Source organism: Alosa sapidissima, chromosome 23 (assembly GCF_018492685.1).
Source record: "Alosa sapidissima isolate fAloSap1 chromosome 23, fAloSap1.pri, whole genome shotgun sequence".
In the NCBI taxonomy this organism is placed as follows: Eukaryota; Metazoa; Chordata; class Actinopteri; order Clupeiformes; family Clupeidae; genus Alosa; species Alosa sapidissima.
The window spans coordinates 26,282,356-26,300,483 of NC_055979.1; the positions used below are offsets into that span (position 1 = coordinate 26,282,356).

General features: G+C 40.1%; 3 protein-coding genes across 4 annotated transcripts in view; 2 read left to right on the forward strand and 1 right to left on the reverse strand.

The window, feature by feature from the left end:
- abcc4 (ATP-binding cassette, sub-family C (CFTR/MRP), member 4) overlaps positions 1–6,632 on the forward strand; it is a 54,918-nt gene extending 48,286 nt beyond the window's left edge. The window contains exons 25-31 of one of the 2 annotated variants that reach the window (XR_006026744.1): positions 225–416; positions 1,665–1,910; positions 2,459–2,631; positions 3,423–3,528; positions 3,743–3,877; positions 4,627–4,836; positions 4,908–6,632. Coding sequence is in view for 1 of the 2 variants with exons in the window: in XM_042080328.1 (XP_041936262.1) it covers positions 225–416; positions 1,665–1,910; positions 2,459–2,631; positions 3,423–3,528; positions 3,743–3,877; positions 4,627–4,710 (936 nt within the window). In the remaining variant the exon portion in view is untranslated. Of the gene's footprint in view, positions 1–224; positions 417–1,664; positions 1,911–2,458; positions 2,632–3,422; positions 3,529–3,742; positions 3,878–4,626 lie in introns of both variants that reach the window. The other variant, XM_042080328.1, reaches the window with a different exon arrangement.
- A 54-nt stretch (positions 6,633–6,686) lies between these two features.
- On the reverse strand, positions 6,687–10,446 carry gpr180 (G protein-coupled receptor 180). Its single transcript, XM_042080366.1, has 9 exons — positions 10,220–10,446; positions 9,843–9,983; positions 9,282–9,482; positions 8,738–8,918; positions 8,581–8,630; positions 8,165–8,322; positions 7,734–7,925; positions 7,530–7,607; positions 6,687–7,437 (listed from the first exon to the last, which is right to left on the reverse strand). Exons 1-9 carry the CDS (start codon positions 10,359–10,361, stop codon positions 7,285–7,287), a joined length of 1,296 nt encoding a protein of 431 aa, XP_041936300.1. The 5' UTR covers positions 10,362–10,446; the 3' UTR covers positions 6,687–7,284.
- Positions 10,447–10,594: 148 nt separating this feature from the next.
- LOC121698340 (dTDP-D-glucose 4,6-dehydratase-like) lies at positions 10,595–16,912 on the forward strand. Its single transcript, XM_042080371.1, has 12 exons — positions 10,595–11,166; positions 11,253–11,319; positions 11,437–11,499; positions 12,275–12,365; positions 12,599–12,741; positions 13,340–13,438; positions 13,590–13,649; positions 13,959–14,002; positions 14,971–15,136; positions 15,789–15,844; positions 16,189–16,286; positions 16,523–16,912. The coding sequence occupies exons 1-12, from the start codon at positions 11,123–11,125 to the stop codon at positions 16,627–16,629; spliced, it is 1,038 nt and encodes a 345-aa protein (XP_041936305.1). The 5' UTR covers positions 10,595–11,122; the 3' UTR covers positions 16,630–16,912.
- The last annotated feature ends 1,216 nt before the right edge of the window (positions 16,913–18,128 follow it).

Consider the following 18,128-nt stretch of genomic DNA (forward strand, 5'->3'; position numbering starts at 1 on the left):
TAAGAGAACCTAGAACTTGAGAACCTAATTTCAAGTGCTTTGTGCTTTGTTCTTTGGAACTATGTCATCGCAGGACGAAACAAGAATAGAATATCTTGATATGTAGCTATTAGTATGGCTCTTGATATGTAGCTATTAGTCTCTCTCTTGATATGTAGCTATTAGTCTCTCTCTTTCTCTCTCCAAGTGTGCATGTGTTCTCATATTGACTTTTTTGCGATCAGATGACATCCGTGGAGAGGGTTATGGAGTATACTGAACTAGAGACTGAAGCACCATGGGAAACACAAAAGCGTCCGCCCCCTTCGTGGCCAAGCAAAGGGCTAATCACATTCGACCAGGTCAACTTCTCATATTACCCGGATGGACCTATTGTTCTGAAAAACATGACCGCTACCTTCAAGCCCAAAGAAAAGGTCAGATTCTCTGATATTCTGATTCAGAAAAAGGTTTGGTTGTTGATTGGCCGCTGTGTATAATCCCCTTCCTATAGCACAAGGAATTGAACACCTCTCATGTATATCAGGGTTTCCGTTGTCCGGTAATTACCGGACATTGGCCGGGAAGAATAAATTAAACGTCCGACAAAATTAAATCTCTCCGGTCAAATTGTCCAATTGAAATTGGCTAATAATCCTGTCCCGCTAACGCAATCTGAATTTGAGAATAAGCCTTAAAATGTAAGCCTGTATTAAAGCAATACGTCCTCTGGCTATGTTTTTAAATGTACAGGCTCTACCATTTGAAAGCTATTAAACAACACGCATAGCCTATGCTGCATTTCTAATAGGAAGACGCGATGGATGATGATAAATTGGTAACGTCTGAAGCCTCAGATGTCCGGTCAACTCCACCACCACCAGATAAAAAGCAGAAGTGTCAGGCGTATCTGTCGGAATGATGACGTTGGAAGTGGAGTTGCGGGGTTGCGGCCGCTCCAAGACACTGTCATTCTCCGTGTACACTGGACATGCAACTGTGTTCTGTACCCAAAGCATACAGTAGGCCTATGCTTTCTCTGTCTATGATCTGCAGGGTTAGGGCCTCCTCGACGAGGAGATTGCTGGTCTGCGGATAATTTCAGGCACAATTAAACAGGATCATTGAACTGCGGACCGAAAGAAAAAGAAACTAAACATTTCCCAGAATAGGAAACATTTCTTCATTTATTGTTATCAAATAAAGAGGCATAGCCTTAGGGGGTAGAGGTGTGAGCGCTCATTCTTGTGTGGCGCATCTGTGCAAGTTAAACAGTGGAACCACTGGAGATAACGTGGGTAGCAATAAACAACGTAGCCTTTTTAAAACGATGAACGAAGCGGACTCTTGCTGTCCATGAAAACATAGATACTGGCTAGATCTTGTTAGGCATGTTTACGTAAGTTAGGCTAATGAACATGTTGCATTCGATTCAGCCTGATTATGTCATTCTTTAAGCTACATAGCCTGTTTCCAGTTTTCCTCAACTTGACTAATTAAGAAGCGATAATAGGATATTTGACCGGCATATCATCAAAATGTCCAGAAAACGAAACCTCGGCACCATTTTTTTCTAGCGGAAACTCTGATGTATATATCCTAAATTAAAATGTAACTTCTCACCTCTCCTCTGTATATCCTAAATTAAAATGTAACTTTACTGTTTTTATGTTGCTTTTTTACAGGTGGGCATTGTTGGTAGGACGGGTGCAGGGAAGAGCTCTTTAGTTTCCGCGCTCTTCCGGCTCGCAGAACCGGAGGGGCAGATCAAGGTGGATGGCCTCCGGATCTCTGAGCTGGGACTGCACGATCTGAGGCAGAAGATGTCCATCATTCCCCAGGACCCCGTGCTCTTCACCGGAACCATGAGGAAGAACCTGGACCCTTTTAGCCAGCATTCTGACGAGGAGCTCTGGAAAGCTTTGGAGGAGGTACACACGCACGCACACACATAAACACGCATACACATATACACACGCGCACGTACGCACACACATATGCACACACACACACGCATGCACGCACGCACACACATATGCACACACGCATGCACGCACGCACACACACACACACATACATATATACACACACACACAGAACGAACAGAGAACGCACACACACACACAGAAACAGAAACTCATTTAGATGGGATATGGCTAGATGTGTAGGCATGACAAAAAATATGATTTTGTGTTAAACTATTTCGGCAAATGATTCTCTTGGGGAAACAGGACCTTGTAAAGGTGAAATGCAGAGTACGAGTACCATTCTTGAAGTAGCAGTCTAACAAGATGTGTAGGCATGACGACAAAAAATATGATTTCCGTTTGTTACGCAGGCATTTTGATCTTTGACCCCCAAATGCAATAATCTCTAATGATCCACACAGGTCCAGCTGACCCTCAAATGCAATAATCTCTAATGACCCACACAGGTCCAGCTGACCCTCAAATGCAATAATCTCTAATGACCCACACAGGTCCAGCTGAAATCGGCGGTGGATGAGTTACCGGCGCGCCTGGAGACGGTGCTCTCAGAGTCAGGCTCCAACTTCAGCATTGGCCAGAGACAGCTGGTGTGTTTGGCACGTGCCATCCTCCGCAGGAACAACATTCTCATCATCGACGAGGCCACGGCAAACGTCGACCCCAGGTGAGGCTGGACACCATCGACCCCAGGTGAGGCGGCAAACGTCAACCCCAGGTGAGGCTGGACACCGTCGGGTCACTCGCCACTTCGCCACTAATGGTGGTGAAACAGTGGAGAATACAGTGTGGCTTATTGCTCTTAGGAGTTTTTTATAAACAGGGGCTAAAAGGAAAATAAAGCAGCCAGGCAGTTACAGTGCTTCACTCTTGGGGCAGTTACAGTGCTACACTCTTGGGGCAGTTACAGTGCTTCACTCTTGGGGCAGTTACAGTGCTACACTCTTGCGGCATCTTTAATATCGGCTGCTTGGCCTCTACAGCTGTTGGCTGCAGCAACTCAAGCTTGGTAGCACCGATTTATTTTATTTTATTTTATTTATTTATTTATTTATTTATTTATTTATTTATCTATCTCTATCTATCTATCTATCTCTATCTATCTATTTATTTTTACGAGAAACGGAGGGCTCTTGATATGTAGCTTCTAGTATGGCTCTTAATATGTAGCTATTTTTATGGCTCTTGATATGTAGCTATTAGTATGGCTGTTGATATGTAGCTCTTGCGGCATCTTTAATATCGGCTGCTTGGCCTTTACAGCTGTTGGCTGCAGCAACTTGAGCCAGATAGCACCGATTTTTTTGTTTTGTTTTTTTATTTTATTTTATTTTATTTTAATTTATTTATTTATTTATTTATTTATTTATTTATTTATTTATTTTTACGAGAAACTGAGGGATCTATGTGACAAATCGTCTGAGTTTTCCTTTAATGTGGTTTGATTTTGGCTTGCAGAACAGATGAACTGATCCAGAAGACCATCCGAGAGAAATTCCGAGAGTGCACAGTGCTCACTATCGCTCACAGGCTCAACACGATCATCGACAGCGACCGCATCCTGGTGAGGCAGCTTTCTGTAGCATCCTGGTTTCCCTCATTGACGTGTATGATTGTTTTTTTCCTTGGCTTCAGAATCACAGGAAAACTCATGGTGGAAATACTGATACTCCCATAAACTCTTCTGGGTACTCAAACGTAATAAGTTTCCATTAGACAAAGGAAAGCTGTGTACAGCTGAACTTATTTAATTTTCTGTTCGTTGTATGTGTTGGCAGGTTTTGGATGCAGGTCACATCCATGAATATGATGAGCCCTACACTCTCCTGCAGAACCCTGAGAGCCTTTTCCTGAAGATGGTCCAGCAGACGGGCAAAGCAGAGGCCTCACATCTGATGCAAATGGCCAAACAGGTTTGTCTGTCAGACAACACACACATCAATGTATTGGACATCCATTGATCCTAGATTTTGCAGAAAATTCACAACTCACTGCACAGCTACTTTGAACAGTTATACCTTTTTGAGTCATCAATTAGGCAATGCTTGTTCTAATAAATTGAAAACACACTTTAATTGATTAAAAACAAGGTCAAAATGAAGATCTTGTCTTGGTGTTAAACACGTTGCAAAAATACAAAATAATTTTATTTAACTATAAATACAGCGATGAATCTGGTAAAAGACTGAAGACTGTAACTGTCCACTGCAGTGGATGTCATCTTGTATCAATGACAGGAGACCAGAATCTCTGCATAAAGTCTTCAGCACATTAGCACAAAGACTTTCAGTGGGAAGTTGAAAGGAGTGTAGGATACGAGCAGCCAAAGTTAAACCATTTTTTTCCCCACCACTGACTGACGAGGCTCATTGTGTCCGTAACCACGGCAACGGAGTGTATGGGGGCTGCGAGGCTCTCCTAAGCATGTCCCAGCCTGCTTTTCTGTTTTACACTAGCTGCTCCGTACAGAGTGGAGTTTATATTCACACAGCTGCTCCAGGGTCTGCTAAAAACTTAAGCAGTGTTTTTTTTTTTAGCGAATAGCCGAAGCTTCGCCTGAATACTTTAAATTATAAACTTTTAAACTGTTTTGGCAGAAGTCCACTGGCATATCAATGTGCCATGTTACTTACTTATGATGACTCCTATCCCTTCTATACAGGCTTATAACAAGAGTCAAACCAGCCTGACCTCTAAAGGACCTAGTGGAGATGGCAGTCTGATCATCTTTGAAACAGCACTGTAACTGTGGACTGCGCGCATGGGTCAGCAGGAGCCAGTGAGAGCGGAGGACCAGTGAGAGGCCTAGCACACCCCATCCCAACGGCCATTTGGATGGCTGCAGGATCTAAAGCATAATAGTGTAGAGGAAGTAAGAGATGATTTGCACAACAGGGAGCTCCCATTTAAAGTTTTTTTTTTAATTTTATTTTTTATTTGCAGGGACGTTTCGAGCCCCACAGCTCTTCCTCAGACTAGAAGCCCAGCTCATAAAATCACTCGTGACCCATAATGCATCACGTGTCCACTCCGCAACACAGCATGGCCAGTTTGGACCAAGGACGCACTCGAGTCGCTTACATGATAATGGTGCTCTCTTGCTCTCATTTGTCCCCAGGATGCTGCCAGTCCAAGAAAGTGCTTAAAGATAGTCATGCTGTGGGGTGATAAAGGGCTATTGTAAGAGGGTAGAAACAAGCTGCTGTGCTCAAAAGCTATGCACTTGCTCAACATATGTGCCTGACCAACTATATAATATGTGTGTAACAACAGAGGAACTGTTGCACAGAAACAAGTTTTAAAAAGTCTATTTTGACTGGAGTGGCCCTTTTTCAATATGTTGTGCAGGTTTACGCTAAAGCTGACTTTATCCTATCAAGCTTGAGTGCACTCTGAGCTAGCTATTGATCCATGTCAAGGATGGATAATTTAAAGCTTCTGAGAGACTTGTTAGTTGGACAGGTGGTTTATAAGGTAAAGAGGCATGTTAGGCTGACCAAGAGGCTTGTGAAATATGCCTCCTGGACTCAGTTTGATGTCCAGGGCAACTAAAATAAAATGTTTGCCTATATTCTTCATGTCTGTATTTGAATGTTTATGTTTTGTATTATGTATGACTGTTTTGTAGTAATACCATTTTTATATATCATGTAAATGATGGTTCTTTAATGAAGACCAAGCATCACCACAGTGTTGTGATGGCTGATGCTGATGCGGCATTTGTAATTGTTGCCTTCACTGTTCTAGTATTTCACTCCAGCTCTTACTTATAGCACTAAGGTTTCACAAGCCCTTGAGTCCACAGAGGAATCACCTCAGTAGAAATAGCTGCAATCATTTTCTATTTAAGATGTCATTCATCAAATATATATTTTCACTATATTATGGAGTATAACTGATGAAAATGGATAAGTCCATGACTTCAGATTATTATTTTTATTTTATTTTTATTGTAAAGTCAAGTGCCTGTTCTTTTACATTGCTTCATGTGGAACAACAGCAATTGATCTCTATGGTAGGTGGTCAGATTGAAGCTCTTTGAAACCACCAAGTTTTTGTTCGGAGTATATTTCAGGCCAGTTTGTTAGTCTGTTGTGTATAATGTCTAGAATATGTTGAGTTTATTGCGAGATGTTTAGATGCTGACTGAAAAGGATGCAAGGAAGGGACAGATACCAAAGTGCCTACACTTACACTTCAAGCATAGATCAGACTGAATATGTGCGTGTCTAAACCACTGTAGCGCCTTACTTGAATATTACTGAATTTTATTCCGAGAGAAATCAAAATGGTGATTTCTGTGGAAAATGGAATCTCTACATGCTACCAGGCTATGAAGGGCCCCATGGGTTTGCTGTCTATTTAATTTGTTATTATATAATGACCTGTGTCTTATCATTATTTTCTTTCCAAGTAACACGAAGACTACTTCAGCTGTTACCAAAAATAAAAAAATAGATCAAAATCATTGTTTTCTAACTTCACAGAAACATTTCATGGTCTTAGATTATGGTCTTAAGTCTTGATTTGGGTATTTATTGGGCAATTTTAAACTCCCCTATTGTTTAGTTTATTTTGAGAGTTGTTTTGGCAATCAGTTACATCATGATGTATAAATGTTTGTGTGACTACTGTAAGTTCACCATTAAAATAGCTATCTGATAAATATGTTTACCCACTCTGTTTCAATCATTGAAATCATACATCTCAATAAAAAAGAAATTCTAAATTGCACCTTTATTAAAAATAATTATTACCATACATCATCTTCAGTGCATAGAAATGATTTTGAACTTCACCACAGCATAGTAACAACTGCCTGTGTGCTATGTTTCACCCATGAGATCATGTTTTTTAAAAGAAAAAGCTATGTGGATGAGTTTTGCCCTTTGTCAAGTTGTTGAGAGGGGAGACATGCATGTCAATCATACCATATACAAATTCAGATAAATATGGCAAAAGAGACAACAAAACAGTAATCATATGCTTACTTTGTACATACATTTATAACTTGTTTAAGTTCAGGAAATCGCCCATCAGTGCACGTGCAGTTTGAGGCTGTAGAATCCTTAGTTTCTGCTCCGTATGGGCACAAATAGTCCTGTATTCCAGCATTCACCAACATCCATGTCCTGCGTTTTCGCCAGCTTCAGTCTCAGTTTAGACATTCCAGTTGCTTGTCCTTTTTGTCTGCGGCTCTGCACAAACGCTAACCGTTACTGTCTGCTTTCAAAACAGACTTTCTCTCTTCTGTGACTGTTGAGCAGTCTGACTACAGTTCCATGTATCCATGGTAACATGCCGAAGCCACATCAGGGAATTAGAAGCGATCCCGAGGCCCTCTGGACATGCTCAGAGGCAAGGTAACCGAGGATAGAGAGGACACCTCCCAATAAAGACTCCTCGACAGGAAGAGTTGGTAGAGTATGATGACCGATATGGACTGGCACAGAATCACTCCAATAGCAATGACCTAGGCACAAAAGATAAGCAACAGTGACTGATTAGTGTGTTTTGTGTTTGAGTATTTTGTTCTATGCTCTAAACTATCTTGTCTCATCTCACCTTCTCTTGCTGGTGTTCATTAAAAATCCCTGAGAGTAGAACAAGCACAGGATGGCACAGAAACCACAAAAAGCACCCCTTCAAATTTATAAAAATAAAGAAGTTGATTAGTAAACATATATTTCAGAATTGCAGACAAATCCCAAAGCTGAACTGAAAACTGGTGTGTTATTTCTGGTTGCGGGTCTATTACGGTTGTGCCACCTTTGCAAAGCGAAGGTAGAAGTCCCTCTTGAGAGCACTCCTCTCCGAGGAGGTGATCTGGTAGAGCACCGAGGCCAGTAGCAGCGCTAGCACCACACGTAGCAGCAGGAGTAAGACACCTGGCACACTGCGCTGTGCATGGAAACTGTGGTGCTCTGTGTCCTCAAATTGCTCCCAGATGAGTAAGATCCCCTGGAAACAAGAACAGCATCAGCACCAAATGGACTTTTAAAAGGTATTATATTCGGCATGGAGGTATAATTTTAAAACGTATTATATTCAGTATGGAGGTGTACTTTTTTCAAATAAAAACTGTTAGGACTGGAGAGCAACATATGTTGGAATAGAGGTGCTGGACAGGTTGTAATTGTGTTATCAGAAATAAAATAGAATAGAAATATTATATACAAACAAAAATATTCCATCTGAACCTGTGTGAACACAGCCCCTGCAGCAAGGGAGGTGGAGGTTGGAGAGGAGTCCCACTGGAGAGGCTTGCTCTGGGACTTTCTGCTGCGACTCAGAGTCCAACCCATACAAAGACTCAGCAGCATATACAGCATCTGCACCTGTGCCACCATGTCACAAACTACACACACATACACACAAGCAGGGATTATCAAGATTTTATCAATTAAACCATTAATCCTTATACTGCACTGATACTTTCAATGATTGTTAATTTATTCTTTCACAATAATTTAAGTTTTTGAAAAATTACACACATTTGTTAAGAAATAGCATGTAATAGGCGGGAACCAAGGGACTCCTTGCCTGTAAGCGATTGGAACCTTCTGGTACAGGGCAATCAATATTATGTTGAATAATGTGTATAAATATGACTCACACTCAGCTAGACTACCCATCAAAGGGGTCCCTACGCCATCTCTGGCATACCTAGGTTAAAAAGAAGGAACAAGTTGAAAAACATATAAAACATTTAATGGATTTATAATGAAGTGAATTGTTGATGGATTATACATGCGAAACATTGTTGCCACCACCTGGCCATGTGGATGTAATTAAAGAGCACCGACATCCCCTGCAGCAAGAGGGCGATAGAGAGCACTTTGAGCACTGTGTGCATAGGGCCTCCCTTTTGTAGAGCCTGCCACAGTGGTTGCATGTAGATGCAGGATGCAATAAAGTAGGCCAGAATCAGCAGGAAATAGAAGCTGTGGAGACCTGACGGGATAAGATCCATGTCAACCATATTGCCATAACAATACCATCATTCAATATATTATAGTTTTGGGAGTGATCATGTAGGACTAAAAGATCATGGTGCCAAGTGCAGCTTCATTAGTATTTTGAGCATCTTGTGCAAGCATCATGACGTCATCTTCTATTCTATTTCAAGATGGCACTATGCTTATTTGAAAAAAATGTAACTTTAGATAACTTTTGTAATCCAGGGTCTTTGATAGTGTTAAACCTCTTAGGATTTATAGAGTGGGAACCAATCTCGTAAATTATGATAAAAACATCCAGTGTTGCATGTCCACTTTAAGGTTATGGGTAGATCGGGAGCATGTGCCCTCCACTTACCCCCCTCCTCGGCACTGAAGTGGTCCATTGGGTTTCCTGCAACATCCGGATTCAGCAGAATGATCTGAAACTTGACATCCTCCAGAGGACTCGAGATGTCCTGCTCTGTACAAGTGTAGCGGTCCACATACAAGATGTGCCAGGCCTGGGGATACAGTTGTTGAGGAATAGTCTGATTGTGCTCCTCTGTACTCAGTGATACTGGGGGGGGAAAAGAGACACATCACTTCCTGTGATTTAACGCCAGAGGATGAGGCAATTAGAGAGGTACTGTAGAAGAGTTTAGGACTCATGCATGAGACTTATCAACTGAAAGAACTGCAAGATCAGAGACAAAGAATAACAGCATGCCATGCACTCAGGATTTTGCATTAAACCAAGCAGTGAAAACCAGTTATCCTAAAATGGAAAGAACCATACACCTTAGAACAAATAAAAATGATATGCATTCAGGTGCTTCTGTATTTGTTATAAGCCTAATAGGCCACTTAATCAATCTGACGAAATGTAATCACAGCCTGGCAATTACCATTGCCAATATGATATAATGGTGTCACTCACTAGACATCTGGGCTCGGGAGACCCGGTCCAAGCAGCTCAGGTTGTCAAAGCCTTGCGTATTGTGGAACATCAGCAGCTTCGACTCCTTCTGCACAGCCAGAGGCACATTCTCCAGCCTATATACCATCAGCCCATTTCCAACTACATAACACACAAAGGATTTTAAACACTCACTCGTTTGATCTTTACATCATGCGTTTTAGACCAATCATACTGGTAGTAAGAAAACTCTTTCTGTTCACTACATTTTGAATGCTGTGTTCATCAATCATAACACAGGATTATGCAGTCACAGACTGCATAACAGAAAAAACACATTGGCTAATGGCGTAGTTTGCCATGCAAAATGTAATTCTGAAAATCAGTATAGCACCTACCCTGATAGAAAAAATTGGTGATGTATTGACCTTTCTGCTCCCTCGCCAAGTCGCTTCTGAAAACCCCAAATATAGTTTTTCCGCTTACAGAGAAAACACATTGTAGCAAGAATGTAACTGTTGTTATAGCGAACTGATACATTGTTGCACAGCAAGCTGCGTGTTAAATGTTTTCAACCTCTTATTACGACAATGAATGGAATACACTTCAGGCAGCACTCCTTTAGCTGAAAATTTGATGGATCCACGTTCTAGCCAATCATCAACGAAGAGGTCATGACTTGTACGGCGGTGCAACCAATAAAAACTAAAAAGAGGCGGGGACACAAAATCAAGCAACGCTGGCATCTGACATGAAACGTGTCAACGTTGCCGTAAAGTGGTTAAACTGTCGTGGATGTGAACTGAAACTGACATTTAGTTGTGTTGGACTGGTTTACTGTCTATGGGTTGGATTGGGTTCTTGCTTATCGAATGATTGTGGAATAACTTGAATGAGTTTCAATTATTTTCTTCAACCTGTCATTGGAGAAAGGTTTCGCCATATTGTCGGAAACGTGTGCAGTAAGGGCAAGTAGCCATAGCCATCTTGATCTAACCTGCAGTTTGTTGCTCGCAGTAGCCTACTTTAGTAGCCTCCTGTAACGTCAACTGGGAGATGCAATGAGCTTACTTAACAACAGGAAACAACAACCTCTAACCTACTGCTTACTTTCATGAGAAAGTTAAGTAAAAGCAGGCCATGCTGACTTAAACGGTCAATGATGTTACTGATGCACGGCTGGCCTACACAATTTCTTCTTGAATAGGCCTAAGAAGCTTTTCACCCATCCTACAACAAGTGGCGAAATGGCTCAAGACATAGTTAGATAGCAGGCTGTCTGTTCTCTGATAAAGAGGAAAATGGAGTCTAAGACTGTTTTGGTCACCGGAGGTGCTGGCTTTATGTAAGTAACCCTAGTTACTGTTGGAGTATTATCTTATTCGTGTCATCATCATGACAGACTTTCATATTCCAATTCTTTCCACTCAGCGGGTCTCATCTAATTATCTCCCTAAAAGTGCAGTACCCAGAATGGAAGATCATCAACTTGGACAAGGTAAGACTTTTTTGGTGAAATGTCAGTTTGACATTTCATGATGGCACACTTTTTAGCTGTTTCTCCTCTGATGTGTTGATTCCTTTGTTTTATTGTTTTGCCTTTTGACCGTCATAGTTGGAGTACTGCTCGAGTTTACAGAATCTTGTGATGACTGATGACAACTACAGATTTATTGAGGTAGGCTCTTTATATAGCCTACTTTTGCCTTTTATTGCACGTCCGAGGCAAAAGTATAACTCCTGATGTTATACGATTATGTACTACTCAACCTTTTACTTATTGTTCAAAATGCAATGACTCTTGTTCAGTATTAGGGTAAATCTGTGTCAAATCATTACACTTTTGGACTGCATCGTCACAGATTTCAATGAAACTTTTGTTTACGAGAAACCAATGGACTGAAATTGTGTCTGGGATCAATAAAGGAGATCTGGGCTAATGCAATTTAAACTAATAAGGGAGGGGACTGTCACGTCTGCTATATTTACCCCAATACAGGTTATGTAGATCAATGGTTCTATTGTTTTTGTTTATGGGTTGTTAGAGGTTTTAGAGGTCTTGTACACAACTCTGGATGAACACACAATGTTGGTGGTGACAGTGGACTGTGGATGATGAAACCTTACATTACTTGCATTACATGCAGACTGTATTTACACAAGTATAGTTTGTTGTTAAGTGTGAGTTTGAGCAAGAATTAAGTGAACAATGATTTGCGGATGTGGTGGGTGGCTGCACTGAGGCCGCAGACGTAATAGAGCAAATGGGAATGGAAAATTCTCTCAAATATATCATATTACCTGTACCACTGTGTGATAGTTATATGTAGTTGGTACATGCAATGATGTTACTTACCACAGCACACAAATCACCTTTAATCTAGCAGCCATAGCAATGGGTGAACATAATATCACCATTACATGACTTGAAGTTCTATTTATGTACCATGCAGGGGGATATTTGTGACCAGCACCTCATCAACCATCTGTTTGCTACTGAAAATATTGACATTGTCTTTCATTTTGCTGCTGAAACTCATGTGGGTAAGCTCACTTTAACTGCTAGCTATTAGCTTTACTAACTATTTTCCTGTTTTAATAGCGAAGACACGAGTCACTGTACCAAGCACACTATAGCATAATAGTGCGTAAGCAACAGAAGAATTGCTGTTTCATTCATTCAGATATAAGGTTACTATCAATATGTAATAGACTGTTATTCAACGTATTTTATGTGTGGCATTGACATTTTGTAAATACCATTTCCTCTCCTTCAGAGAACTCTTTCCTGTTTCCATCCAAATTTATGTCTGTGAATGCGGAGGGGACCCGTGTGTTACTGTCGGCTGCGCTGAACTCCGGCATTGAGAGATTCATTTACGTGAGCACGGACGAGGTTTATGGAACCAGCAGGGATGAGGTGAGTAGGTGCTTTGGATAATGATTAAATTATTTTACACCAAAAGCTAATGTGTGTGACTTATTGGAATTCTTTAAAGATGGCTGGCTAGTAGCATCTAAAGCCCAGGCCCATGTGTAAAATGAGACATTTTCAGGTGTCTAGCATCTCTCTTCAAGGCTAAGATCCCGACGTTTCTAGATGAACCACATTAAACTTCTTCAGGATTATCAATGTGATTATGATGTGGTGAAAATTGTTTTGGGATGATGCCCAACATTCTTGTTCATTTTGGTTAATTTTTTATTTTTTTTATTGTAGATTTACAGAAACTTCCCATTAATTGTGTGTGTGTGCGCGTGCGTGTGTGTGTGTGCGCGTGTGTGTGTGTGTGTGTGTGTGTGTGTGTGTGTGTGCGCGTGCGTGTGTGTGTGTGCGTGCGCGTGCGTGTGTGTGTGTGTGTGTGTGTGCGCGCGTGTGTGTGTGTGTGTGTGTGTGTGTTTGTGTGTGTGTGGACTTTTATCCGCTGTGTCCCTCTGCATAGAAAAAATATTTAATGAATGCAAAAAAAAAAAAGAATTGAATGCAAAAAATGATTATGCTGAAATTTGCTTCTCAGGCCTTTGATGAATCATGTCTTAAAAGACCAACAAATCCCTATGCTACATCCAAAGCTGCAGCAGAAAACATTGTGTTGTCGTTTTGGGAAAATTACCATGTAAGTTCCCTTTACTGTAGTGTATCATAAATTCTAGCCCTAAACCCATTTGATATGTTCTCAATGTTACCCAGGGATTCTGTTTAAAAATACAAATATATTGAGTTTTGTGCTCCATGATCAATGTTGAAATGTCATTACATTTTTCTAGTTGCCCATCATCATAACAAGGAGCAACAATATTTATGGACCACGACAGCATTATGAAAAGGTAAATTCGTTTAATTAGTAAGTTTTGGCTTTTGTATTATTGTTGTTATTCGAGTGGATTATTTTAAATATTGCATAAATGTATTGGTGTTCTCAACGGTTATCCTCTGGTAACATATTAGTTGGTATCTTTATAGTGTTAGCCTAGCCTATAGTCTAGCCTTTATAGTGTTATTAAAAGTCACAACGTTAATAGTCACATTTTTGATCAGCAAAGTATTTGCAATTCTGAAAGATAAAAATAGAACTGGCTTTTAGATCAGGTTGTAAAGTCATATTTGAATAATCATGATCTATGTATGTCTATCAGGTTATCCCAAGGTTCATATCCCTCCTCTCTGAAGACAAAAAATGGTGAGTTCCTAATGTAATGGCACATTATATTTTCAACACATACATACATTACATTACATTTTGCATTACAGTTGCGCACATTCACTGAAAATTGTTTCACAAAGGCTAGGTGACCCTAACTGATCCTAAGTACCGGTAGTGGTAGTGGTTATAGAATACTTAGCTGTCTCTAAGTCTAAAGCATATATTGCCAGCTTTTTCCCTTAGACTACCTGTAGTGACATGGAAAAAAATGTGGTCAATGTGTGTTTCTTTAGTTTTGTCCTGCAGATCTTTTAGGATCTTGACTCTGTGCAGATTTCTTCAAGCTTTGGCCTGGGCCAGCCACGCTTACATTGCTGCAGTTTAGTCTTTACATTTCATGCTGATAATGAATGTAATAGCCCCCACCATTCTCTTTATGATAATGTCATTAATCTGCTCTTCCTACATACATTTTGTAATTATTTTTTGATCGGTCAAGAAGTTGGACTGGTTTTCTATTGAACTAAGAACATATCTCCAGACACGTGTGAAAAGACAAAGTGGCCAATGGTAGTTGATGATAGTCTATAGACTATAGACTTTATGATAGTTCAAATGCTTTATGGTGCAGTTTATTATTGCACCATGATATGGAGTCTAATAAAACATAGCTATATGGGTCAATTCCATTGTAAGTTCTGGCAGCCAGAACATACGTTAACACAGTAATCTGTTTTTCAGCACACATTAAATTGACATTAAATTGTTGAGGCATCCTCTGAAAAAGAAATTAAGGAAGTAAAGTGTTTTCATGTAATTTCTCTGATGCCACTCCATTCTTTTATACCATACTGGACATTGAGGAGTCTGAGCTAGTCAAGCATTCCCAGTCGACATTACATTACATTTTAGTTCACTATTACATTTTAGCTCACTTAAAAATAAAGCCAAAATTGTCATGTGCACAGTGGAAGATTACTGTTATGCTGTTATGTCCCATATAGCACAATTCAAGGTTCAGGCCTCCAGTCACGCCATTTTCTGTTCGTGGAGGATGTCATAGAGGCCTTCCTGACTGTGATGGAGCAAGGCATCTTGGGAGAGATTTACAACATTGGGACCAATTTTGAGATTCCTGTCATACAACTGGCCAGAGAACTCGTGAGGATGGTCTGTATTTTTATTTTAAAATATCTTCACTGGGTAGTGGCAATTAAAATAGAATGCTAATGCACATTATTTTTTATTTTTTTTTTGTTTTTTTCATAGTTTATTTGACACTCAGCTACACTCAGCTGTTCTCTCAAGTTAAAAAACAAAAGCCAGAGACCATCTTGTGAGAGGGAATGTAATAGACCTCAGGAATCCTATGATTCTGTTATTAGAACCAGAATTTAAGGACAGGAGTGATCTCTGCTGTATCTGCTTTGTTAAAGCTGCAGTTGGCAAGATTTTTTTTTATCATATTCACTGAAACCGACACTATGCTAGGACAGAACAACATAAATCAGCTGGTTTTAGAAAAAAAAAAACACACTTCTACCTCCACCTAGAGCCTGTTATTTGTTTTGCAAGAATACACAGCTCCCGGTTTTTCTGGTCCAATCAGAGCAAGGCTGTGTGAGATCTGACTGTCAATCGCAGTCTGGTGCGCACTGACGAGCACAAACTCGATGAGAGGGTGCTCGTGGTAGTGGGGGAGGGGCATGAGAGTTGTAGACATTCAAAATCTTTGCTAAGTCCCCTCAATCTGGCAGACTTGCCAACTGCAGCTTTAAGTCATAATTTTCAGTTTAGGTAATGTTTATCTTGCCTCTGACAGATGAAACACCCTTCAGACGGTGAGCTTGATGATTGGCTGTTGTTTGTGAAGGACAGGTTAGTAGAACTCATTATTATGGGTTGACCCATAACCTGCCAGTATTACACGTCAAAATACTGGAGTTGTTTGGCAGTGTGTGACTTTTATTGTATGTGACTTGTGACTATGTTTAATGTCATGGTGGTGTGCTGTGAGATTTACCTGTTGCCATGAGATAAAACAAGTTTGGGAAACACTACCCCAGGGGATAGTCTGATTTTAGATGACCTAATGGATCAATTGAAGTAGCATAAAGTAGTCTTGTTTTGGTTTTTGCACATGGGACAGAAACTCAACTGGTGGTAATTAACAAAAATGACATCTGCACACAGATATGTTTATCTTTCTTTTCCTTTGCTAGGCCACACAATGACTTGAGGTACCCCATCAGCTCAGAGAAGCTGCACAAACTCGGATGGAAGCCCAAGGTGTCTTGGAGGGAAGGAATCTGCAGGACAAGTAAGTTCCTGATCTATTCTTATTTACCTTGTAACTTCTTAAAGTCTTTTTTAGCAGCCAAATAAATGTCCAATTTCCTTATTGGAAGGAAAACCTGTGTGCCGAGATTTTAGTCTAACAGATTTTTTTGCCATTGCATGTGTGGATTGCGTATGCTGGCCAATTCTTTAATTGTATTCTGATTCTGAAGTAGTTGATTCTAGAAATTAGAAACTGAGATATTTGTTCTCTTTCAGTCCAGTGGTATGAAGCCAACCCCGATATGTGGCCAACATCGCAGAGTTTCCAGACCACTCTGCAGAATTCATCTCAGACCAGTGTGCTGAATTTAAAGACACTCTAGGACCATGCAAATCAAAGAAATGGGAACGAATGTAGCAAAAAACAAATCTTGATATCTTGAAACATTTCTTCAGCAAATCAAGAATGAATATAACATATAGGTTATGAGGTTTTGTGCTTAGGAGACCAGATAGAACTGTGCCAAGCTGTCCAAAATGTTTTTTACTGTCCAAAACCTTTTGTACTCTTCTACTGATTTTTTTTTTTTTAATTTAAAAAACTCTATTCAGTCTTGTCTTTTGCTCTTAGTGTTCTCTTAATGCAATAAAATGTAACCAAAAATAGTGCTCATCATTCATTTTCTTCACAAACCTCTAAGGCTATGAGGCATGAATTTGTGTTCTGTCAGCCTACTTTGATATGTGGTGATGCAGGGGATTTCTTAAAACATCTATTAAAATTTGATGAGAATTTTATCGAAGTCACTACAACCAAAGTCCTTTTAGGCAACCCCCCCCCCCCACACACACACACACACACACACACACTTGGCGGCCATATTGCAATGCACTTTGGGCAGTTATTAGAGACATTAGAAAGTCTGCTACAACTGACAGTAAATTGATTGAATATTAGTTATACAAGTGTATTGTGTCTACTGTCCACTCATTTGTTAACCAAATTATTCAGCATTACAGCATTAAAAAACTAGGAAACCTTTCCTTACAGTTACTGATGTGTACCTTTAAGTTATTTACCATTACTTTCAAAGAAACAGTCCATCTGTCCAAGTCTCCAAGTGAAATTTTTGTTTTTGAGTCCTACCAAGGGGGATAGAGAATGTCTAATCCTACCCATACATCAGAAGACTTTGACAAGATTTGGGAAAGATTCTTGAAAGATTAGAGTTTTTCAACTATGCCCCCCATTTAAGCTTTACTCAAAAGACTACAATCTTTCAAGAATCTTGTCAAAGTCTTCTGGTGTAAGGATGGCTTTACATGTAGATGAGAATCGTTGAAAATAACCTAATGTTCTGGGCAGATGTTTTGTCACCTCTATAGCTAATGTATACTTTAATTTCAGTTTGAGGCCTAACATATTTGTTTGTAACATATCATGTTTTAATTCTAGGGCATTTGGTGGGCAGGGGGAGCACCTTGAACTTTCCATCATTTTCCATGACCCATTCCCAAACAATGTGAGTGTGTTGTGTGGGATAGTGGTTGTTGGCACATTGCAAATTCACACACACGTAAATGCCAACATACCAGGACTGCCCAGAATGTCACATGGGGGGTGGGGGGATGTAGAAGGATGCAGTACTAACAGGGAGCCCCAGAGAGCATTTATTATCATCAAGTACGCTAAATAATGTAGTCAACTTTATAACTTTGTGTTGGTTTAAGTTAGAAACAAAACATTTACAAACTGAACAAATCCATGGTTCTACATCATTGTTAGCTAAATGAACTGATAGCCTTTATATTTCAGCCCTTTCTATCATTTACTCTTGCGTAGGCCTATACTTGCTCTTCTATAAATTAGTTTTGTTTTAGC